Here is a 24,909-nt window from a genome sequence, read left to right on the forward strand (position 1 = left end):
ATCTACCATCAACACTCATTGTTTTGCTGTGTGGATGGTGTAAAGTACGTTTCATCTCTGCCATCTGGTATGTCTCTAGTTTGTGTCATGGCAGCATCAGGTGGCATGTCATTGGGAAATGTAAATTCAATTTAATATTAGCCTGTGCAAAATATAATCAGAAAAATTAATTGTATGTTTAAACTGTTGTGTGCTTTTCTATACATGAGGAAGATGAACCGGATGATGTTTAAGAACAAACAAGTCCCTTTTGGCTCCAGAAAAATCTGTTATCTCTATAATGCATTTTAAGTAAGATGATAACGGGCTTTTAAATTACCCCTTCAGTTACTAACCCTTTATGCCATTATTATTTCACAGTATAGTAGGTTTTCAGTTTTTTTTTTTTTTTTTTAAGTTTTATATTATATACTCTCAGTGGATTTAGTCTAATTACCAACACAGGAGACTTTTTTTTTTTTGAGACAGAATCTCACTCTGTTGCTCGGGCTAGAGTGTCGTGGTGTCAGCCTAGCTCACAGCAACCTCACAACTCCTGGCCTCAAGCAATCCTTCTGCCTCAGCCTCCTGAGTAGCTGGAACTACAGGGATGCGCCACCATGCCCAGCTAATTTTTTCTATATGTATTTCTTTTTTTTTTTTTTGAGACAAAGTCTTGCTTTGTTGCCCAGGCTAGAGTGAGTGTCGTGGCGTCAGCCTAGTTCACAGCAACCTCAATCTCTTGGGCTCAAGCAATCCTGCTGCCTCAGCCTCCCGAGTAGCTGGGACTACAGACATGTGCCACCATGCCTGGCTAATTTTTTCTATATATGTTAGTTGGCCAATTAATTTCTTTCTATTTATAGTAGAGACAGGGTCTCGCTCTTGCTCAGGCTGGTTTCGAACTCCTGACCTGCAGCAATCCACCTGCCTCAGCCTCCCAGAGTGCGAGGATTACAGGCGTGAGTCACCGCGCCCGGCCACACAGGAGACTTTAAAGACCTTGGCCCAAGCAAAACATCCTACCAACCATTCATGTATGGGCGCTCACACAGATCCTGGCGATGCCTGACCATTGGCAAACTAAGCTCATGTCAGCATTTCTGTTCTAAACAATAAATTATCTATTTGGTTCTATTTTCTAACATAAAAATGGAAAGGAATTTGATATCACCCAAGAAACACTGGAGGAGGCTTTTTATTAGAGTTGGAAATGGTCACCTTTCTCATTCTTCCACTAAAAGGGAAGGACAAACCTGCACTATTCTACATAGACAGGCAATGAATTCTTAGGAAAACCACCAGGGAAAGGTCAATGTCAAATCTTCTAGTTTTCACAGCATGCCCCCAGAAGATAACCCTCACTCCCCTGCAGCAGTACAGGGAAGCGCTCCACGTGGAGGGGGCACCTGTGTTGGGGACAGGCTGGGCAACACTGAGTGCAGGCCTTCCCACAAATGTGTCCAGAGGGTAGAAACTAAGTGCCACCTGGAAGGAAAAAACCAACCAAATAAAAGTTGGGAAAATGTTGCTTAACAGGGAAAGGCTATATACTAGGTGGGTCTTTGCAAGAATGTCACCAGTATACATTTTTGGAATTTCTTTCAATATGCTTGGTTCACATGAAACAGAAGAAAGTTTTCCTTGTGGCTTCAGAGCATACATCGTGTTTTGATAAAAATGGCATTAGCCAGCTTGATCTCTCACCTTATTTATGAGGCATGAGACCTAGAATAACTCCTGGCTATTAAAGAAACAAATGAATCAAAACCTATGCTATATAAACCTATCCTATATAAGTGGTAAAATTCAAAAGAAAAGCAAGAAAGAGCTCACTATGAAAGTCAGGAGAGGGGCTGAGGCTGGGAGACAGATCTGAGGGTGCTGGCAATACTCTCTTTCTTGAGCTAAATGGTGGTGACATGGGTATTGATTTGTAAGTATTTGTTAACTACATTTATTTTTATTATTTTGAGACAGAGTCTGGCTCTGTTGCCTGGGCTAGAGTGCCGTGGCGTCAGCCTGGCTCACAGCAACCTCAAACTCCTGGGCTCCAGAGATCCTTCTGCCTCAGCCTCCCAGGAAGCTGAGACTATAAGTGCGTGCCACCATGCCTGGCTAATTTTTTCTATTTTTGGTAGAGACGGGGTCTCACTCTTGCTCAGGCTGATCTCGAATTCCTGAGCTCAAACGACCTGCCCACCTCGGTCTCCCAGAGTGCTAGGATTGTTAACTACATTTATGCTTTATGCATTTTTCTAAATGTGCTCTATTTCACAATACATAAGATTAAAAGAAAACAAAAACAGAACAATCTAATGTCAAAGTGTGAAGATTTGCTATAGTTTGAGGATATTTTTATACAGTACTGTACTCTGTTAAAACAAGATGACTACTCGGTAGGTGAGTATGTTTTGGTTTTTATTTTTATTTTTTTTTTGAGACAGAATCTCGCTTTGTTGCCCAGGCTAGAGTGAGTGCCGTGGCGTCAGCCTAGCTCACAGCAACCTCAAACTCCTGGGCTAAAGCGACCCTCCTGTCTCAGCCTCCTGAGTAGCGGGACTACAGGCATGCGCCACCATGCCCGGCTAATTTTTCCCTTTTAGTATTAGTTGGCCAATTAATTTATTTCTATTTATAGTAGAGATGGGGTCTCGCTCTTGCTCAGGCTGGTTTTGAACTCCTGACCTCGAGCGATCCTCCTGCCTCGGCCTCCCAGAGTGCTAGGATTACAGGTGTGAGCCACTGTGCCCGGCCATGAGTATGTTTTGGGATAAGAGTTTTAAAGTCTCCTTGTCTTCCTGTGTGGGTGTTCAGTGTTGGTTTTGGTGAGTTTTGATCTTCTAACCATTGCCTCTGGGCCTAACTCTACCCATTTCCTTGGATCTAGACTACTGATCACTCCAATTGTTACACTGCAGGGCAGATGTTGTGGGTGGCTTGGATAGGGCCACGGTGGCAGGAATCAGTATCCACTGGGGAACTTGGTTTGGCCCCTATATTGGAATCCCCTCCATTCACCAGCTCTGTATGTTTAGAAAGTGCCACTGCTGGGGACGACACTGTCTAGTTCACTGGTGACCTGGTTGCTCCCAGTCCTTTCATTAGGTAGGACTCTTGTCTGTCTGGTTCACTGCCACATCCCCAGCACCAGAACAGGGCCTGGCACCACAGTGGGCACAGAGTTGATAGTTATTAGATAAAAATAACTGAATGAGCCGGGCGCGGTGGCTCAAGCCTGTAATCCTAGCACTCTGGGAGGCTGAGGCGGGCGGATTGCTCGAGGTCAGGAGTTCGAAACCAGCCTGAGCAAGAGTGAGACCCCGTCTCTACTATAAATAGAAAGAAATTAATTGGCCAACTAATATATATATATAAAATTAGCCGGGCATGGTGGCGCATGCCTGTAGTCCCAGCTACTCGGGAGGCTGAGGCAGAAGGATCGCTTGAGCCCAGGAGATTGAGGTTGCTGTGAGCTAGGCTGATGCCACGGCACTCACTCTAGCCTGGTCAACAAGCGAGACTCTGTCTCAAAAAAAAAAAAAAAAACAAAAACACTGAATGAATTCCCCTGACGCATAAGTCCTAGGGGGTCTCTCCCTCCTTACAGTCCCAAACACCCACCCTCAGAAGCCACTGGCTTCCTTCAATTCCCCAAAATATTAGGTTGCAGCTGGGCGCGGTGGCTCACGCCTGTAATCCTAGCACTCTGGGAGGCCAAGGCAGCCGGATTGCTTACGGTCAGGAGTTCGAAACCAGCCTGGGTAAGAGTGAGACCCCGTCTCTACTAAAAAATAGAAAGAAATGAATTGGCCAACTAAAAATATATAGAAAAAATTAGCCGGGCATGGTGGCGCATGCCTGTAGTCCCAGCTACTTGGGAGGCTTAGGCAGGAGGATCGCTTGAGCCCAGGAGTTTGAGGTTGCTGTGAGCTAGGCTGACACCGTGGCACTCTAGCCTGGGCAACACAGTGTGACTCTGTCTCAAAACAAAATAAAACAAAATATTAGGTTGCCACCAGCTGATGGTCTTTTCCAGAAATAAAATTTATCATTATCTTGTTTTACTGAAATTTTAGAGAGAAGATTTGTCTTTGAAATACATTTTCTTCACAAACATAAAAGGTACTTAAGGATAATGTGTTGAGAACCTGGCTCCAAGAATTCCACTAATATCAATGGACAATTTTAACTCTTTAGAACTATGAATTATCTTCATATCATGTGGATATATAGAAAAATCCCAGTGAACTCAAATATTTACTCTATCAATTTACCCCCTCTGCAATATACTTTGAAAGAAGCCAGTTACATACTAGCAAGATGATATTCATCAATCAACAGGCATTTTATGAATGGAGACCATCTGGAGTTGGCCCAGCACTTCTCCTCGCAATTGCCCCATTGCCACAGAAATGGGTTTGGGGGCCAGCAAGGTTCGAAAACATACTTCTGATTTCTGATCCAACATGTAAGGAGGTTAGAACTCTGTTCTAACAACAAGTAAAAACCTGAACAAACTGAAAAATCAGTAATTCTTCTTAAGATTAGAGAAGTAAGGTTAAGGGCAAACTACTGACCTCAAAATTGGAGAGACAGACAGGCCGATACAGAGAATCACAATTTACTGGATCAGAAACCCATGAGCACAATTTCCCAGGAATTTCTACTGAGGGTAGGAAAACATGAACTGTAACTAACAAACTGCTGGAGGCTCAGTTTGCCTGAGACTTTATATCTACAGGGGGACCCAGTCTTGGAGGGGATTCTCGCATTTTGTGAGATTTTCCCTAGTGACTATCAGGGGAAAATCCACTTGTGCTTCCAGCAGGAGGAGGGAAAAAGAACCATTCTGAAATACACCAGAGCATTCTGTTCTTAACAAGGCATGCTTTAGGAGGAACTATTTCACCACAGCCTCACCTGCTGGGGTTATATCAGAGCCTAACATACCTGCGGGTAGGGAAATACCCAATTCCAGCTCCCTCTAGCTTTCCACATGGGGGACGGGAAATACCCAACTCCAGACCCCTCTAGCCTTCCATGTGGTGAAAGGGAAATACACAACTCTGGCCCCCTCCAGCCTTCCTCTCCCAGTTAACTGGGTGGGAAAAAAAAGCAGCATTGGTGAAGTTCACAGTCCAGGGCCACAGACTCACCAAACAGACACCTCATTGCAGGACTACAGCATGCTCCCCCCCACCCCTTTACCATAACATCACTAAAGGCCTATTTATTGCAGTTCCTTTTACCCAGTACATCATGTTCACCTTTCAACAAAAAACCATGAGGCATACCAAAAGGCAAAAAACAGTTTGAAGAGACTGAACAAGAATCAGGACCAGGCCGGGCGAGGTGGCTCACACCTGTAATCCTAGCACTCTGGGAGGCCAAGGTGGGGCGGATTGCTCGAGGTCAGGAGTTCAAAACCAGCCTGAGCAAGAGCGAGACCCCGTCTCTATTATAAAAATAGAAAGAAATTAATTGGCCAACTAATATATAGATAGAAAAAATTAGCTGGGCATGGTGGCACATGCCTGTAGTCCCAGCTACTCAGGAGGCTGAGGCAGCAGGATCGCTTGAGCCCAGGAGTTTGAGGTTGCTGTGAGCTAGACTGCCGCCACAGCACTCACTCTAGCCTGGACAACAAAAGCGAGACTCTGTCTCAAAAAAAAAAAAAAAAAAAATCAGGACCAGAGTCAGATATGGCAAGAACGGTAGAAGTATTAGAACAAGAATTTTTTAAAACTGTGGTTAATGTGCTAAGGGCTTTAATGGAAAAAGTAGACAACATGCAAGAACTGATGGATAATGTAAGCAGAGAGATAGAAATTCTAAGAAAATAAAAAAGAAATGCTAGAGATCATTTCTTTTTGTAAGGACTGTAATAGGAACGCTGTTAAGAGAAATGAAGAATACCTTTGACAGACTCATAAGTAGACTGGACATGGATGAGGAAAGAACCTCTATGTTTTAGGATATGCCGGTATCAATAGAAACTTGAAAAACTGAGAGCAAAAACAAGAAACAAACCAAAAAACCCCCCAGTAATCCAAATCCCAAGAACTGTGGGATAACTACTAAAGGTATAGTATATGTAGAATGAAAATAGCACAAGGAGAAAAAAAAAGAAGGAACAGAAACAATATTTAAAGCAATAATGACTGAGAATTTTCCTAAATTAATGTCAGACACCAAACCAAGATCCAGGAAGTTCAGAGAACACCAAGCAAGATAAATGTCAAAAAACCCTACACCTGGCCGGGCGCTGTGGCTCACGCCTGTAATCCTAGCTCTTGGGAGGCCGAGGCGGGCGGATTGCTCAAGGTCAGGAGTTCAAAACCAGCCTGAGCAAGAGCGAGACCCCGTCTCTACTATAAATAGAAAGAAATTAATTGGCCAACTAATATATATATAAAAAATTAGCCGGGCATGGTGGCGCATGCCTGTAGTCCCAGCTACCCGGGAGGCTGAGGCAGAAGGATCACTTGAGCCCAGGAGTTTGAGGTTGCTGTGAGCTAGGACGCCACGGCACTCACTCTAGCCTGGGCAACAAAGCGAGACTCTGTCTCAAAAAAAAAAAAAAAAAAAAAAAAAAACCCTACACCTAGGCATATCATGTTCAAACTTCCTAAAATCAAAGAGAAAGAAAAAAATCTTGAAAGAAGCCAGAGGAAAAAAACACCTTACTTATAGAGGAGCAAAGATAAGAATTACATCCTACTTCTCAGAAACCATGCAAGCAAGAAGAAAGTAGAATGAAATATTTAAAGTGTTGAGATAAAAAATCCACCAACCTAGGATTCTACACCCTGTGAAATTATCCTTCAAAAGTGAAGGAGAAATAAAGATTTTTTCAGACAAAAAAAAATTGAGGGAATTTGTTGTTGGTAGACCTGGCTTGCAAGAAATGTTAGAAGTTCTTCAGAGAGAAAGAAAATGAGACAAGTCAGAAACTCAGAGCTATATAAAGAAAGGAAAAGAATGACAGAGTGAATAAGTGAAGGTAAAATAAAAAACTTATTTTTCTTATTCTTAATTGAGCTAACAGATAACCATTTGTTCAAAATAGTAATAGCAACAATGTATTTGATTACATATGCTTATATGTATTTGTGCTTAGGTATAAATGAAATAAATGACAGCAATGACAAAACAGATGGAGTAATAAGTAATGTTTTCTTATTATAAGGTTCCAGGACTATCATTTTTTTAGTCCCAGCTACTCGGGAGGCTGAGGCAGGAGGATCACTTGAACCCAACCTCAAACAATGAGGTTGCAAGCTCATGAGCTATGGTGATGCCACTGCACTATAGCCTGGGTGACACAACAAGACCCTATCTCAAAAATACATATAAATAAATAATAAAAAAGAAATCAATGAGGCCGGGCACGGTGGCTCACGCCTGTAATCCTAGCTCTCTGGGAGGCCGAGGCGGGTGGATCGTTTGAGTTCAGGAGTTTGAAACCAACCTGAGCAAGAGCAAGACCCCGTCTCTACTATAAATAGAAAGAAATTAATTGGCCAACTAATATACGTAGAAAAAATTAGCCGGGCATGGTGGCGCATGCCTGTAGTCCCAGCTACTCGGGAGGCTGAGGCAGAAGGATCCCTTGAGCCCAGGAGTTTGAGATTGCTGTGAGCTACGCTGATGCCACGGTACTCACTCTAGCCTGGGCAACAAAGCAAGACTCTGTCTCCAAAAAAAAAAAAAAGAAAGAAATCAATGAAACAAAAAATGGGAAATCAATAGAGAGAAATCAATGCAACCAAAAGTGATTCTTTGAAAAAAATATCAATAAAATTAATAAGCCTCTAAAGCCAGGCTAACTAAGAAAAAGAGAAGACATAAAAATCACTAATAGCAGGAATGAAAGAAGAGACATCACTATAGACTCCTTGGACATTAAAAGATTAATAAAAGTATTATGAACAACTTTATGCCCACAGATTTGATAATCTAGATGAAATGAACTAATTACTCAAAGACATAATTTGCCAAAATTCACACAAGAAGAAATAGATAATTTGAATAGGCTTAAAGAGATTGAATCAATAATTAATAATCTTCCAAAACAGAAAGTACCAACCAGGCCCAGAATGATTCACAGGTGAATTCTACTAAACATTTAAGGAAGAAATTATATCAATTATCTACAATCTCTTCAAGATAGAAGAAGAGGGAATACTTCCTAACTCATTCTATGAGGTTAGCATTACCCTGATACCAAAACCAAAGACATTACCAGAAAAGGAACCTATAGACCAAAGTTTCTCACAAACATAGACACAAAAATCCTCTACAAAATATAGCAAACCAAGTCTAACTCAACAATTTATAAAAAGAACTGTACACCACTACCAAGTTGGATTTATTCCAGGTACTCAAGACTAGTTCAACATTCAAAAATCAATTAATATAATGTATCACACTAACAAGCTAAAGAAGCACAATCACATGATCACATCAATAGATGCAGAAAAAGTAGTTGACAAAATGCACCATTTGGAACAAAACTTTCAGCAAGCTAGGAATAGAGAGGAACTTTCTCAACTTGATAAACATCTACCAAAAAAAGCCTACAGCTAGCATCATACTTACTGGCAAGAAACGTAAAGTTTTCCTGCTAGGATCAGGAACAAGGCTAGATGTCTCCTGTCATCACTGCCTTTCAAGGTTGTACTGAAAGTCCTAGCTAATGCAATAAAACAAGGAAAAAACACACAAAGTGGCATTATCTGCCTGCCAGAGGGCAGTTAAGAGCTAAAATCCAGGGAAGAGCATCTTTCCCTGCCCTTCACCCCCATCTGAAAGTGCCAAGCCTACCAGCAGAGCAGCTTATTTACCCAGAGGGTGCCTTTTTATATTTTGGCCCAAAGGGGTACTTTTTCTTAATTTGTACAAAGGCCCCCTATAGAATAGCAGAGGCCCTGGAAGGCCACTTCTTTTTTTTTTAATTAATTAATTAATTTCAGGATATTATAGGGGTACGAACATTTTGGTTGCATGTTATGACTTTGCCACCCCCAAACCTCATGATTTCAGGCATGCCTTTTCCCTCCTTCAATGCTCACTGTGTCCATTAGTTGTGAGTTTACCCAACTCCAACCCTCCAATCCCTGGAGAATATCACTACCGTGTGAGCACCACAGTGTTGATCAGTCAGTGCCAATTTGATGGTGAGTACACGTGGTGCCTATTCTTCCATTCTTGTAATACCTTACTTCAGAGGATGGGCTCAAGCTTTATCCAGGAAAATATGAGAGTTGCCAGATGACTGTCGTTTCTTATAATTGAGTAATATTCCATTGTATACATATACCAAATTTTATTAATCCCCTCATGAATTGATGGGCACTTGGGTTGTTTCCACATCCTTGCAATAGTGAATTGTGCTGCCACAAACATTCGGGTGCAGATGCCTTTATTACAGAATGTCTTTTATTCTTTGGGGTAAATGCCTAATACTGCTACCGCTGGACCAAATGGTATTTTTTTTTTTTTAGCTCTTTGAGGTTATCTCCAAATTCTTTGCCACAGAGGTTGCACTACTTTGCAGTCCCACCAGCAGTGTAAGAGTGTTCCTTGGAAGGCCACTCCTTCGTGCTGCCTAGGACACTGCTCCTTTGGCCAAGGCTTACTGAACCACAGGTGGTCTAATCTGACTTTCTCTCTGGGGAATTTGGGATGGGGTGAGGGACGGATACCAAAGGGCAGTGGTTCTCAAATTGTGTCAAGATCACCTGGGGAGCTTCTGGGTTCCATCCACAAAAATCAATTCAGAAATCCAACGTGGGGCTTAGGAATCTACAATTTTTAAAAGATCTCCAGTTGCTTCTGAGGTATTGTTAAGTTTTAGAAACCACTGCACTTGCCAGAGGCTATTAAATGCTTGACTTGGAATAATGTAAAGATAGCCTGGGGTGGTCATTTTAGTCCAGGAGAACAATGAAGGAGAGATAAGAGGCTAAGCTACTTTGAAGAGGCCCAGAGAACAGCAGAGAACCTGATTTCTGACCCTCATAAGATGCTACCATACTTCCTGGACTTGGGCTTATTCACACAACACACTGTCCTAAACAGGTTAGGGTGAGTGTCTGATAGCTGTAATCCAAAGTACCTTGATGAGACATTTGGGAATCCACTTCGTACACAACACTGTATTAATCACAGAGAAGGCAGCCAAAGGATACCAAATACTGTCCTTATCCTCCGAAACTTTACCATCCAGAAAATACTCAGGCCCACAGAGATATGATAAATCAACGTGTTATAATGATGATGCCCAACCTTAACTGGTGTCCAACCTCATGCCTGTCCAGCAATCCTTTCTTTCCCCCAGTCAGCTCCTTTCAATGCTATTTTATCTTCAAATCCATAAGCCGGATGAGAACTTCAACTTTCTCTCACGAAATCTACTGCTCTACCTACACCCCCACATTCCTCCTTCCCCCCAGTCTTGTTACAATGGAAAAGGCATCCCTCCTTCTGTCTACAAAGAACCCTACCGAAACTCTGAATGGGAGTCCTCCTCCTTCCCATCAGCTGTGAAAAAACTCAAGTCTTGGCCGGGCGCTGTGGCTCACGCCTGTAATCCTAGCTCTTGGGAGGCCGAGGCGGGCGGATTGCTCAAGGTCAGGAGTTCAAAACCAGCCTGAGCAAGAGCGAGACCCCGTCTCTACTATAAACAGAAAGAAATTGATTGGCCAACTGATATATATATATAAAAAAAAAAAAATTAGCCGGGCATAGTGGCGCATGCCTGTAGTCCCAGCTACTTGGGAGGCTGAGGCAGAAGGATCACTCGAGCCCAGGAGTTTGAGGTTGCTGTGAGCTAGGCTGACGCCACGGCACTCACTCTAGCCTGGACAACAAAGTGAGACTCTGTCTCAAAAAAAAAAAAAATAAAATAAAAAAACAAAAAAAAAACTCAAGTCTTTCCCATCTTAAAAAAATAATTCCCTTGACTCTACACATCCTTGTAGCTACTGCCCTTCACTCTCCTTCATTTTTCTGAAAGTTCTTTATGCTCATTACCACTCCCAACCCCATTCTTGCCCCAGTCTGTCACAACCATTCTGCAGGAACATGTCTTACCAAGGTCATTAGTAGCCTCCTAGTTGCTAAATCCATCAGAAATGCCCCATCCTCACCTCCATTCTCAGTGGGGCTTTACTCTGTGGACCTCTTCCTCCCTGTGTAGCATTCCCTTTTCCCAGCCGCCAGGATGCTGGACACTACTGGTTTTACTCTCCTCTCGAGAGCCTTCTTACTCTCACTTGCAGACTCCTTTCTGTGTCCAGTCCCCAAATGTTGAGGTGCTTTGGGGTTCTCTTCTGGCTGTTTTCTTCTCTATCTGTATACTCTCTCTGGTCTATTTCATCCACTCCCACTGCTTCTCTTGCAATTTATATGCTGATCAATCCATTTCAGCCTATATTCTGGTCTCAAGCTTCGGCATAGATTGTTGTGTGTCATACAACTTGGTTGTCCTACAAGTACCTCAGACTTGACATACCCTAAATTAAACTCAATAACTTCTCTTCAAACCTCAAATCTCTTCCCATTCTCTGTCTCAGTGAATATGGGTGCCCCTGTCCGTCAGGAACATGTGAGTCATCCTTATTCCTCCGCTCTGGCCAATCAGTCACAACCTAATAGTCTCCAGTCCCTTTACTTCTCACCATCTTTCCTGCCACTGGGCTGGGATAGGTCTACTTCACACTTAAATTACAACGCTGGCTGATAACATGCCTTCTAATATGTGCAACTGTATGATTTAGTCCCTGCTCACCTTTCCCACCTAACATCTTCCTCACCCCATCTGAACTTGTTTTCCTTCCCCCCAACAGCACCATGATCTCTTTTCTCTCCAGGCTTTGCAACAGCTGTTTTTCCACCTCCTGGAACATTCTTTACCCAGATCTGCTCTGCCTGGATAACTCTTCTTTCTCCCTTAGTAGGTCTCAGCTCAGAGATCAGTATCTCAAGGAAACCTTCCCTGACTATCCCATCTGGGTTAGAGGATCCTTTTTGGAGCCTGGCACATTTTACTACTTAACATGCCATGTTGGGACTTGGATTATCTGTCTGCCTAGAATAGATTGTTATATCCCTGGGACTGGCATGTGGTAGGTACTCAAATGCAGTTGTATGAATGAATCAATGATGAAACACTTAACACAGCAAGTGGCTGTATGCCTAGTGGGCAGTACAAACAAAAAGTGTAAGAGGCAGAGAAGAGATCCGAGGAGGGACTGAGAAAGGCTTCATTCTTCTAGAGACTTTGCGTAGGGCCCTGAAGGAGGGGAAGAATTTAGACAAGCTAGGAAAGGACATTCAATGAATATGCATTAGTAAAGGCTTGAACACACAATGAGTCTGGTCTATTCAGGGAGCAACAGGGGACTAGCCTGGTTGAAGTGGAAGGTTTCTGACTGGAGAACATTGACTGTCACATCAGGAATTTGCACTTTGTCCTGTAGGAATGGGAAGCTCCCAGATGATTAGGTTCAGGTCACCAAGCAAATGTTTTAGGAGGATTGATGTGGTGGAAATATGCCTTCAGGAAGAGGCTGAAAGGCAGATTAATCAGCTAGACAATCGTTATAGTTGTCCAATTAGGAGATGTTAGGGTTGGAACGAACTTTGGAAACCATCTAGTGCAGTGGCTCTCTATCCTGGCTATACTTTAGAATCCCTTAGGGAGCTTTTGAAAAAATGCTGAGGCCTAACGCCTTTTCTCCAGACTGTTTAAATCAGAATTTATGGGGGTGAGGCCCAGGTATGGATATTTTTTAAAAGCTCCCTAGGTGATTCTATTGCACAGCTAGAGTTCCTAATTTTAGAGAAAACTAGGGCTCAGAGAGTTTCAGACACAAGCTTAGATCACAAACCACTCACTGGCAGAGCAGGACCGATGACTCAGCTCTGACTCCTGATCAACCTCTTGTTTTTCCATTATATTTCAGTCCCTTTAAAGTCTACCTTAGGGTAGGGGCATAGAAAAGGGGATAATGGGAAGCATAATGGTATAGATAGCTAGCAGGTCAAGTTTGCCTTTATGAGCAATTTGTCCATGTTCTGAACCTTTTTACTTTGTACTGTGAAATAGGAGTGATAATGATACTTGTAGACCCAAGGTAAGGACACGAAATAATGTATACAGTCCCTGGCACTGTCCCTGTTGTTGTTAATAATTTTTCTTTTTCTAAGAAACAGGGTATCACTCTATCACCCAGGCTGGAGTGCAGTGGTACCATCATAGCTTACTGAAGCCTCGAACTCCTGAGCTCAAGGGATTTTCTTGCCTGGAGTAGCTAGGACTCTGGAGTAGCTAGGACTATAGGTGCATGCCAACACACTTGGCTAATTAAAAAAATTTTTTTTAAGAGATGGGGTCTCACTATGTTTCCCAGGCTGGTCTCAAACTCCTGGGCTCAAGTGATCTTCCTGTCTCAACCTCCCAAAGTGCTGGGATTACAGGCATGAGCCATCGTACCTGGCCTGTTGTTGTTAACGATATGGTTAGTATTTTCATTGCTATTAGAAAGAATGGAGTTGAGACATTTCAAAGAACAATTTACAGGATTTGGTAACTTATTAAATGTATAGAAGAAAACAAGAACATCTAGATTTTAAAGTCCAGATGTCTGAAAATACAATGGTTCCATAGTAAGGAAGGCAGGTTGAGCTAAAGCAGAAAATAGGGACAGAGCTATGGAGGGGAGAGTGGTGCTGGAATCAGGAAAAAAATTCAGTGTAATCATTTATGCACTCCCACCCAAAATATGGTAGGTGTTACAGGCATATGGGCTCAGCTGCTCTCATAGAAATTTAAATTCACTAATTCTTTTGGTGATCTAAAGAGATTTGGACCTATAATAATTTGTTTACTTTTGTTTGATAGGCTAAATGCTTACAAATCACCTTTAATCACTGACTTTTGAATTTTAATCCATTTACAAGAAAGTATAAATCCTATAAATTACTCTCTGCATTAAGAGACTTAACTTCTTGGAGCTTCTTGGAGAGTGGCTGATTTGAGGTGTGAGGCAAGGTAATCTCAAGGCAAGCCTATAATACTTTGTGCCACAAAGCAAGGAAGTGCTCAGAGGAGATGAACACATGTCAAAAGTACAGAAACCAGCTTAAACAGGCCTCCACTGACCAAATTTGGGACAATTTAAGCATCAAAAAGAATGAAGAAAGCAGGCTGGGCATGGTGGCTGATGCCTATAATCCTAGCACTCTGGGAGGTCGAGGCAGGAGTAGATAGCTTGAGCTTAGGAGTTCAAGACCAGCCTGAGCAAGAGTGAGACCCTGTCTCTATAAAAAATAGAAAAATTAGCCAGGTGTAGTGGCACACACCTGTAGTCCCAGCTACTTGGGAGGCTGAGGCAGAAGGATTGTTTGAGCCCAGCAGTTTGATGTTGCAGTGAGCCATGATGAGGCCACTGCACTCTATCTCCAAAACAACAGAATAAGGAAAGCAAAAGATTGTAACACATTAAATACAAAACTACATGATCTTTTAGAGATATACATTAACATGCTGCAGATGAACTGATGTCTAGATGACTTCCAAATAATATCAGGCAGAGGGAGAGCAGGTGGGGCATGGATGAAACAAGAGTAGCTGTGAACCAGCCGGCAAGTGTTGAGGCTGAGTAAGTGGGCTCATTACACTGCTTTGTCTACTTTTGTTTGTGTTTAAAATTTCTCCTAATAAAAAGATTTAAAAAATGAATCAAAAAAAAAATTCTAAAAACAACAGCAAAAAAACCTAGGAGTTGATAATGTTTTAAAAAAAATGGGAAGAAGAAGAAGAAAAAGTTCTTTATGGAAAAATCTGAGGCAATAAGTGTAGATAGGAAATAAAATTAGAAGATCATTTTGCAACTGTCAATATAATATTCAGGTGGGAGTCATCATAGGAGTCTCACATCACTGGGTGAGAGGCTGAGAAAGGGGACAGGCACATGGCCTTAAAGCAACATCCTAGAGACAGAGATCATTTCTTCTTCTTCTTTTCTTTTTTCTTTTTTTTAGAGATAAGATCTCACTCTGTGGCCCAGGCTGGAGTGTAGTGGCATAATTATAGCTCACTGCAGCCTCAAACTCCTGGCCTCAAGTGATCTTTCTGCCTCAGCCTCCAAGTAGCTAGGACTATAGGCATGAGCCACTGCACCTGGCTCTGTTCCTTCCTTACAGAGGGAACAAAGGTACCTTTGAGTATCTTCAGAAGAAACCTAGCAGAGGTGACCTTAACCAAGTGCTCATACTTGGCATCACTACTAATGGGAAAAACTGACATTATGTGTCTTGCCCAAACCATTTAGCTGATGAGGCTGAATCATGAAGAAACAATCAGACAACTCCATGTTGAGGGCCACTCTGGAAGACAATCGATCAGGGCTGTTATAGACTAAAGAGCTATGACAATGAAATGAAATCAGTGCTCTCCGGATTCTTGAGTGAAAAACTGTTGTAAAGGACATTATTGGGTCAACTGGAGGAAATTTGATATAATTTTATTGTATTACTGTTAAGTTTCTTAGGGATGATAGTGATAGTGTGGTTGTACAGAAGAGGAAGAAGGTCCTTTTTCTACTTCCGAGCAAAGAGTCATGATGTTTGCAAAGTACTTTCAAATGGTTCAGAGAAAAAAATGTATGTGTATAAACACATGTGTATGCATACATAGAGAAAGACACACAGACATTTCAAACAGATAAAGCAAATGTTGCAAAACATAAACTAGTGATACTAGGTGAATGGGTTCACTGTATTCTCCCAGCTTTTCTGTGGGTTTGAAGGTTTTCCCAATACAAAAGGTGGGGTTTGGGGTGGCCAGGTGCGTTGGCTCATGCCAGTAATCCTAACACTCTGGGAGGCCAAGGCAGGAGGATCACTTGAAGTCAGGAGTTGGAGACCAGCCTGGGCAAGAACAAGACCCCATCTCTACTAAAAAATAGAAACAAAGAAACAAACAAAATTAGCTGGGCGTGGTGGCAAGAGCGGGTAGTCCCAGCTATTTGGGAGGATTGCTCAAGCCCAGGATTTTGGGGTTGCTGTGAGCTCGGCTGATGCCATAGCTCTCTAGCCCGGGCAACAGAGCGAGACTCTGTCTCAAAAAAACACAAAAACAAAAAAACCTAAAAGGTGAGGTGGGAACTTAAGTTCACACCATAAAAAGCTGGTTTTACTGGCTGCCTGCCAGTAATGGGGTGGCTGGGGGATGGGAGGAGGAGGGAAACTCTTCACTGCAGTATACATCTTTCTGTACCATTTGATGTTTTTGAACCAAGTTAATGCATCATCTATATTAAAACAAATAATATATAAAATAGTCTTCTCTAATATTAACCATTTATAGTATCAAAACTTACTGAATTAAATTTCCTCAAATATAAAAACACTGCAGGCCTTTGATTATGGTATTTTTGTTCATTACAACATTCTACAAAGTAATTTATACAGAAATTTTATAGAAAGTAAAAGAGTTGCTATAAGTGTTTCTGGATGTCTTGGGGATTTAAATGGTAGATGACCTAAATACTACTCTTCTAACTCATGCTGCATCTAAGGCTATGTCCTCTCATTCTAATAAACATGCTATTTCACTTGTTCCTGAAAACTTACAGCAGCACATACTTGATGTAATGCAACTGACCTAGTTCCCAGCACTTTTTGTCATAAAAAGTCACAAAAACCTACTAAGCAACTGCTACTGTAGGCTTCTTGTTGCCTTTTTTTTTTTTTTTTTTTTAAGAGACAGGTCTTGCTATGTCATCCAGGCTAGGCTGCAGTAGCATAATCATAGCTCACTGTAACCTTGACCTCCTGGGCTCAAGCAGTCCTTCTGCCCCAGCCTACCAAGTAGCTGGGATTACAGGCATGTGCCACCATACCTGGCTAATGTTTTTAAATTTATTTTTACTATACAGCAAAAAACAAAAACAAATTAAAAAAAAGGGAAATGACCATGCTGTGGCTGATTATGCATAAATAATTAAAATAAAGCAGATCAATACCTACAAATATAAAATGATCCTCAAGTTATATAATTAAGTGAAAACATGTGTTGCAGGGATGAGTATATACATGCACTATCTGCCTCCCAGCCAGGAAGGAGAGAAGCTCCAACTATGGAGCATGCCCAGGATGCATGGGAACCGAAAGCTAGAGTCACTGAGGATCAGTAGATGACCTAAAGCTCATGACCACTTGAGACTATTTCAGAAACATAATCCTTATGTGGTTTTAACCAATTGTCCACAGTAATTTATTTGCCCACCAGCATGGTAAGAACAGGCTCAGGCACTTGGTCAAAAGAGAGTGAGTGCTCTGAGTCTCTCCCCTACATGCTGGCATGAGCCAGTTACCCACTGCTGAGTCACACTGAGCCCCTGAGCCCTTCTGATTGGTAGCCAAGAAGCAGCCATAACATCTTCACCCATCATCATAGAACCTAGTGCCTTGCTATAAATGTAAGTAAATACTCTAAAATAAGCTTTTATTTTAAATGCTCACAATACATTTCATTGTCTGTATGTGTGTGTCTGTGTATATATAAAAACAAAATATTGGCTACTATTGAGTATTTGCTATTTGCCAGAGATTATGCTAAGTGCTTCATGTGGATTACCTCATTTAATCTTCCTGATAACTCCATGGGATGGCAGTATCATTGCCTTCATTTCACTGATAAAGAAAATTAAGTCTAGGGAGATAAGTTAACTTGCTCCATGATGACATGAAAAGCTTAGATTCAAACCCAAGAGTCTGATTCAGAGTATCCACTCTAAACTATAATGATATGCTGAATAAAACATTTTAATTAAGAATAAAAAAGACAGTCATAAGTTGAAATTTTTAAGTTAATAAATTGGGAGCCTAGTATGAAAATTATATTCTAGTAAATACACATTGCATTTTTCCATTCTGCAATCCACCGAACACTTATTTGAAAAGGGGCATTACCTGACAGAAGAATTGTTGCTGAGTTCCTGCTCCAGGTGTGTTGCTGAAGGTGCTGGTAGATTTGGAAGAAGAAACTGGAAGACGATGAGACACGCTGACCGGGACTGGAGTCCTGTTTGGCTGGGTCAGCTGATCTCCCGTAAAGTTTGATCCTGATGCACCAGACTGAACTACAGACCCAAGACTAGGATGGGCAGTGCTGGCTGAACTGACAGCAGGGAACCGACTAGGTCCTGACATGCTTGTCACCGAGGGCATGGCGGTGAAGCCAGGTCTTCCTTGGGAAACGCTGCTCTGCCCGGGTGACAGGTGTAATACAGTTGGTGATGCCTGCTGCAAGGGCATCTGTCCACCAACAATCTGAGGAGAGGCATGATTGACTATCACTGGACTTCCAGAGGCAGCAAACGTCTGCCCAGACACTAACTGGACGGCGGTATTCTGGTTGTTGAGCATCTGTCCAGAATATGGTTGGTTGGTCCTGAGCATGTTGGAAGAATTCCTGTTCAACATGACATGCTCTGAGGCCACCTGGCCAGAAATGAGCTGAGAGGATTGAGTCTGAAGAAGTTGCCCATTTATGGTTTGCACATGGTGTACCGAGTTGGAACTGACGGAAAGGCTTGTAGGTATGAGGAACTGACTTTGGGGCGCGTGAGGCTGGCCCATGGGGGAATGAATAACAATACTGCCCCCAGCACTGCTCACTGCTTGTGAGGTGACTGGCTTTCTTGTGTTCTGTTGGTTTACAATGTTCACAGACATGTGTGGACCAACTACTGAGCCCTGGGGTGAGCTTGCAGAAGCAAAAGAGATCCCCTGTTGGACATGGTGTTGCTGAATTCCCAAATTGTTCACATTGTATGTATTTTGCTGACCCATCTGGATAGGCTTTGGCTGTATATTAATTGGGACTTTGTTCGAGTTTGGTGCGAGACCCCTTTGTATGATGATGTTATGCACAGGTAAAGACGTTTGAAAATTTGTGCTGTTAAATGGAACAGTAACAGGCTGCGCTACTGGACTAGAACTGGAGTTCCCAAACAAGGAGTTGCCATTAGGAGTTTGTCTATGAACCAGAAGCCCTCCACTCACATTCGATGGAGCTTGCTGTCCACTGCCCTTCAGTATGATTTGGGATCCATCTAGGTTATTAATAGTCATCATGGAAGGGTGATTACCAAATGACCCGATTAACTGTATTTGACCAGAACCACTAATCTGACTGCTGTTAGACAAATGCTGGCTGGGAACGCTGATCCCCACGTGTTGCATAAAGCCATGTTGCACACCCACTGTATTGCTCGCAAATGATGCTCCAACAGGCACGTGCGTCACCCCTATAGGCTGCAGCGTCTGACCTGAGTAATTAGAAACATTAGAAGCCTGAGTAAAGGATGCTGATGAAGAAGGATGAAGCTGAGCTTGTGCAAACTGTTGGCTTGAACCTATACTGGCATCCAAATATGCCTCTTCTGCCAATGTCTGTTCAGTGATATTGGCCTCCTGCAAGGATTTCTGAAGAATGTCGAAAGGTTGGTCCTCACTGAGATCAGGAAGAGGAGAAGATTCAAGTTCATCTTCAAGAAACTGAAGGCTACTTGAAAGTGGCAGTCCATCACTGGGCCCTTCTCCAAGCTGGTTGCTCACACCTTTGAGGGATGACTTAGGATCAGCATTCTAAAAAAATAAGCAGTGTGTTACATGGCATATCCGATCTTTGAAAAAGATGCATTAAAAAAAGCCCACTTTTGAACATGAATTAAGCATAACAGTTTGCTTTCCAGGCACAACTCTCTAAACTGTTCATTTTATTCTGATATTTTATTTCCTTAGTAAAGATGCTTAATGTTATGTTTGTAAGTATGCGCATTCATTGCTCTGGGTGAATTATCTTATAGAGAACAGATAAATAACACAAACATACTGAGGACTACCTAGAGCTTAGCTTCATTTTTTCTTAGCTTCATTTTTTTGAAATACTGGCACAGACTTTATTTTTTAAGACTACTCACAGTCCAAGGCTTGAGTGGGACTCAGCCCAAAGTGTGTGTGTATCCAGGAGACAGCTATGTCTACTTCTTTGTACCTCCAAAGTCTAAGTGGGTTTTGGGGTCCTAGGTGACTAGAAGGTCTCTATTCCCCACCACCCCAGGCAAGACTAGTCCAGATAAAAACAAGGTTCCAACATAAAATGAGGGAATGGTCATTTGATTTCTTAGAAGTAATTAGCTTATTAAGATGCCTTATGGCCAGGTGCAGTGGCTCATGCCTATAAGCCCAGCACTTCAGGAGGCCTGAGGACTGCTTAAGGCCAGGAGTTTAAGACCAGCCTGGGCAACTTAGTGAGACCCTGTCTCTACAAAAAATTTTGTAAAAAATTAGCTGGGCATGGTGGTGTGTGTCTATAGTCCCAGCTACTTGGGAGGATGAGGCAGGAGGATAGGTTGAGCCCAGGAGTTTGAGGTTGTAGTAAGTTATAATTGTACCACTGCACTCCAGCCTGGGTAACAAAGCGAGACCCCGTCTCTATTAAAAAAAAAAAAGCCTTAAAAACTACTTAACTATATAACAACATATCTTTAAGTAAAAATGCCTTAAAAAAAAGCAAGTGGTGTCCTATTCAAAAGTAAAAGTCAAACAACATTTATCAAATACCCACTTAATATATCAGTTTCTGTCCTTATGCAGTAAGCATTCCAACAAGAGACAACAACACAGGCATATGAAGAGGACTGAACACAGTCAATGATAAATAAAATACACTCCACTGGCCCACAGTCTTTTATGGGACGTGTCAAAACTATAAAAGAAAATGATATGGAATCAACAGCCATTTAAAATAAGGTGAACACAATGTGAATGTACTTAACACTACTGAACTGTACACTGAAAAACAGTTAAGATGATAAATTTTGCTATGTGTATTTTACCACCATTAAAAAAGAAAAAAAGGTGAAGAAAAAAACTAAAACTAGTTTCATCAAGAATGAGTACTCAAGCTGGGTACAGTGGTTCATGCCTATAATCCTAGCTCTCTGGGAGGCCGAGGTAGCCGGATGGTTTGAGCTCAGGAGTGTGAGACCAGCCTGAGCGAGAGCAAGACACCGTCTCTACTAAAAATAGAAAGAAATTAATTGACCAACTAAAAATACATAGAAAAAAAAAAAAAGAATGAGTACTCCAACTTGCAATACTGTAGAAATTATCAGCCCTATGCCAACAAGGTACTGGGACTGGATGACAGGAAGAACTAGAGACAAAAGCCAAGACTAGTTCACCTGACACCCAGTCAACGGTCGAAATGGTCCGAGTCAGGTGGATGTCGTCTTAGGACTTGAAGAATCACTTGAAAGAAAGTGAAGAAAGTAACTGAAAGCAAATATGGCACAGAAATATCAAGGCAACAACAAATATCTCCCAAGTGGTGATAGACAGTTTAATGTTTTTACAGTGCACAAATGAACAGACACGTTTAAACAGACACCTGTAATTTTCAGAGCACTTTTAATATTTTTACTACACCTGACACGATGTGATAAAAGTTCCTAATAAATACATACTGAATGAAGCAGTCTGAAAAGTTAGAATTAACATTCACATGGAAGAAGGAGAGTTGGTAAATAAAAATCATTAATGTTGAAAGAAAGGCTAAATATCTACTTTATGGGCTTAATGGCGTCACACGCAATGATTATTCATTCAAAATGAATGCCAGAGGCCGGGCTCGGTGGCTCACGCCTGTAATCCTAGCACTCTGGGAGGCCGAGGCGGGCGGATTGCTCAAGGTCAGGAGTTCAAAACCAGCCTGAGCGAGACCCCGTCTCTACTATAAAAATAGAAAGAAATCAATTGGCCAACTAATATATATATATAAAAAATTAGCCGGGCATGGTGGCTCGTGCCTGTAGTCCCAGCAACTCGGGAGGCTGAGGCAGGAGAATCACTTGAGCCCAGGAGATTGAGGTTGCTGTGAGCTAGGCTGACCCCATGGCACTCACTCTAGCCTAGGCAAGAAAGCGAGACTCTGTCTCAAAAAAAAAAAAAAAAAAGAATGCCAGAAATGCTACTGACTCACAAGCCTTACAGGAAACCAGTGTTGTGACTTAAAGCCTCTCTAACATGTGCAGGTGTCTTGCATGACATGATCTGACATATCTCACACACATGCAAATACTTAAAAGACTCGTGTATTTGCAAGGACTTTCTGAACACCACTCCATTTTACAGATAAAGAAAATAAAGCCCCTGAGGATGATGGCAAGTTAATATTTATTGAGTACTGTACCAAGTGATTTCCATGGACTGGCAAATTAATCTTAACCACTCTGTGAGGTAGTTCAATTGTTATTCTGGTTTCATAAATGAGGAACTTGAACCTCACAGAGATTTTGCCTTTCATCTAAGGTTACGCAGCTAATAAGTGGCAGAGCAAAGATTCAAACTTGGGCAGAGTGACTCTCTGTGCTTTAGCTTCCTCACCTAGAAAACATGGATAATAACAGAACCACTTCATGGAATTATTGTGAAGATTAAATGAGGTTAATATATGTTAAGTCCTTAGTGCTAAGCACATATAAAATGCTCAACAAGTGTCAGTTATCTTTTTTTTCCTTGTTTAAGATGAAAATTATTTGTAAGTTATTGTGATTAAGAATGATTTTTTTAAGGAGCACAAAAAGAGAGAATGATTTCTTTAAAGCTTATAAGGTTCAAAACTTCCTAATAGGACTTTCTCAGGTTGCAACATTTCTGAGTCACTTTAGAATGTTGAAAGCTTAGAAAAATGGCAAAATAACTCTTACACAGCTTGTCCTAAGTTAAAAGTAGAAAATGTCTACATAATTCAACAGATTTCCCTCCCATGTAAATTACAAAATACAAAATAAGGATTCTTATCATGATACAAAGGCAATTAAAGCCTTAGTTCGGAAGGCATCAACAAGACAGAAACCACTCGATCATTGCATTCATTTTCAATACTCACACTAGAGTTGGCGAAAATTGAATTTGAATTGGCTGCAGAATATCCTGCATTAGTCAGGTCATCATTGTTCTGTAAAGGTACAAATTGGAGAAAGTGGTTACTTTAACTATAAAGAAGAAACAAAATTTATGTCTGTGATATTCTAACTATTACTTACAGATTTATTACTAGGTCCATGCAGAAAATAGTTCAATGCTTGTGGGTCTCTAGAAAAGAAAAAAAAAAAACAGGGAAAATGACAAACAAATACATTACCTATACTTAGGAATAATTTTTACTACAATAAAAAGAAAAGAAAATATTAACCTGAGTGAAATACTCTCCCTATTTTAAAACAATTTTATTAGCAGTTTTTTGTTTCTATTTTGTTTTTGTTTTAATGTCCCATTTCCTATTATCACTCATTTCTGTCTCCTGGGGTTTATTAGAGAGCAAATTTAATAAAGGATTACTGAATTATGACCTTTATGTTAATCCATGCCGCTTTGTCTCCCTACTATATCTATGACGATTATTTAATTTTTACTTTAAAAACCTACCAGGTTTTAATAATGCTATGAGATTATTTTAGTTCAGCAAACCTTACACATTTGATCTACTCTAGTTTGGGAATGAGCATCTTACCCAATAAGATCAAGGAGACACGAGTCATCATCATCATCCATGACAACTAGAAAAAATGAAGAGGAGAGCATTTTTAGCAAGGCAGATTAAAGCCAGTAGCATCAATGCAACATAAAAACATACCTTACACTTATCTGGATACATAACTGTGTAATTCATGTGAGCTTCTCCTCTAATTGCTTATTATTCATGTGATTTTTTAAATTTTGTGGTCATTTGAGAGATAAAGTAATTAATTGAAACTTTTTATTGAAAATAAATCCTTAACTTACAAGTCAAAAAAGAATCTAGACAAATCAAAGATAGTTGGCAGCAACCACCTTCACATGCAGACTCCCCCAAGGGGCTATAACCATGAACAGTAACTTCCTCAAAATATAGAATGCATAAAGGGAAAATAACATTTTTGTTTTAGAAAAGGTTTCATAGGCCAGTATGGTGGCTCATGCCTGTAATCCTAACACTCTGGGAGGCCAACTCGGGTGGATCGCTTAAGATCAGGAGTTTGAAACCAGCCTGAGCAAGAGTGAGACCCTGTCTCTACTATAAATAGAAAGAAATTAATTGGCCAACTAAAAATATATAGAAAAAATTAGCCAGGCATGGTAGCACATGCCTGTAGTCCCAGCTACTCGGGAAGCTGAGGCAGGAGGATCGCTTGAGCCCAGGAGTTTGAGGTTGCTGTGAGCTAGGCTGACACAATGGCACTCTAGTCCAGGCAACAGAGTGAGACTGTCTCAAAAAAAAAAAGAAAGAAAGAAAAGAAAAGAAAACGTCTCATAGATATAGAAGTCTTTTAATTTTTCTACCCTATGTTTCTAAACATGGTGATCAATCTTGATTTCTTGCCATATTCTGGCTATCTCTAGGAAGACAGAAACGTGGGTTCTCCCTGCATTTTGAGACAGAAGAGGGGCACCCTCACCCCAAGGCAGTGCTGCTACAGGCTCTGGCCCGCAGGCCCTGGGTCCTCCTCTTTGCAGTAGCACTGCCAGTGTTCAATTCCAAACAATCTATATCCTAACACTAGAATCTTTAAAATAGAAAATCTCAACCAAAAGTTCACCCCAACTCCAGGCCCTGCTGCTGTCTCCCCAGCCAGCGACAACGTCAAGCTTAGCCAGAAAAACAACTGTGCGTTGGCTGAAACAATAACAACTGCACAAATTCCAAGAGCAGTTTTCCCCCGAGATCCGGTAAACTTACACTAGTGATCCGACACCTGGCAACACTGCTTCACACCCATTTCGAGCCATGCGTGGAATAATTTACATCACGGAATGCCAGGGCCAAGAGTTCTGGAGCAGTTGGAAAGGGCAGTTGTGAACGGC

General features: G+C 41.5%; 1 protein-coding gene across 3 annotated transcripts in view; it reads right to left on the minus strand.

Moving 5' to 3' along the window:
- BICRAL (BICRA like chromatin remodeling complex associated protein) overlaps positions 1 to 24,909 on the minus strand; it is a 74,819-nt gene that overhangs the window by 17,942 nt on the left and 31,968 nt on the right. For all 3 annotated transcript variants that reach the window (XM_076003341.1, XM_076003340.1, XM_012773180.3), the window contains exons 2-5: positions 23,579 to 23,624; positions 23,112 to 23,160; positions 22,955 to 23,023; positions 17,968 to 19,647 (exon numbers count right to left, since the gene is read on the minus strand). In XM_076003341.1, the coding sequence (XP_075859456.1) occupies positions 17,968 to 19,647; positions 22,955 to 23,023; positions 23,112 to 23,160; positions 23,579 to 23,619 (1,839 nt within the window). In that variant the 5' untranslated portion in view covers positions 23,620 to 23,624. The remainder of the gene's footprint in view (positions 1 to 17,967; positions 19,648 to 22,954; positions 23,024 to 23,111; positions 23,161 to 23,578; positions 23,625 to 24,909) is intronic.

Source organism: Microcebus murinus, chromosome 5, assembly GCF_040939455.1.
Source record: "Microcebus murinus isolate Inina chromosome 5, M.murinus_Inina_mat1.0, whole genome shotgun sequence".
In the NCBI taxonomy this organism is placed as follows: Eukaryota; Metazoa; Chordata; class Mammalia; order Primates; family Cheirogaleidae; genus Microcebus; species Microcebus murinus.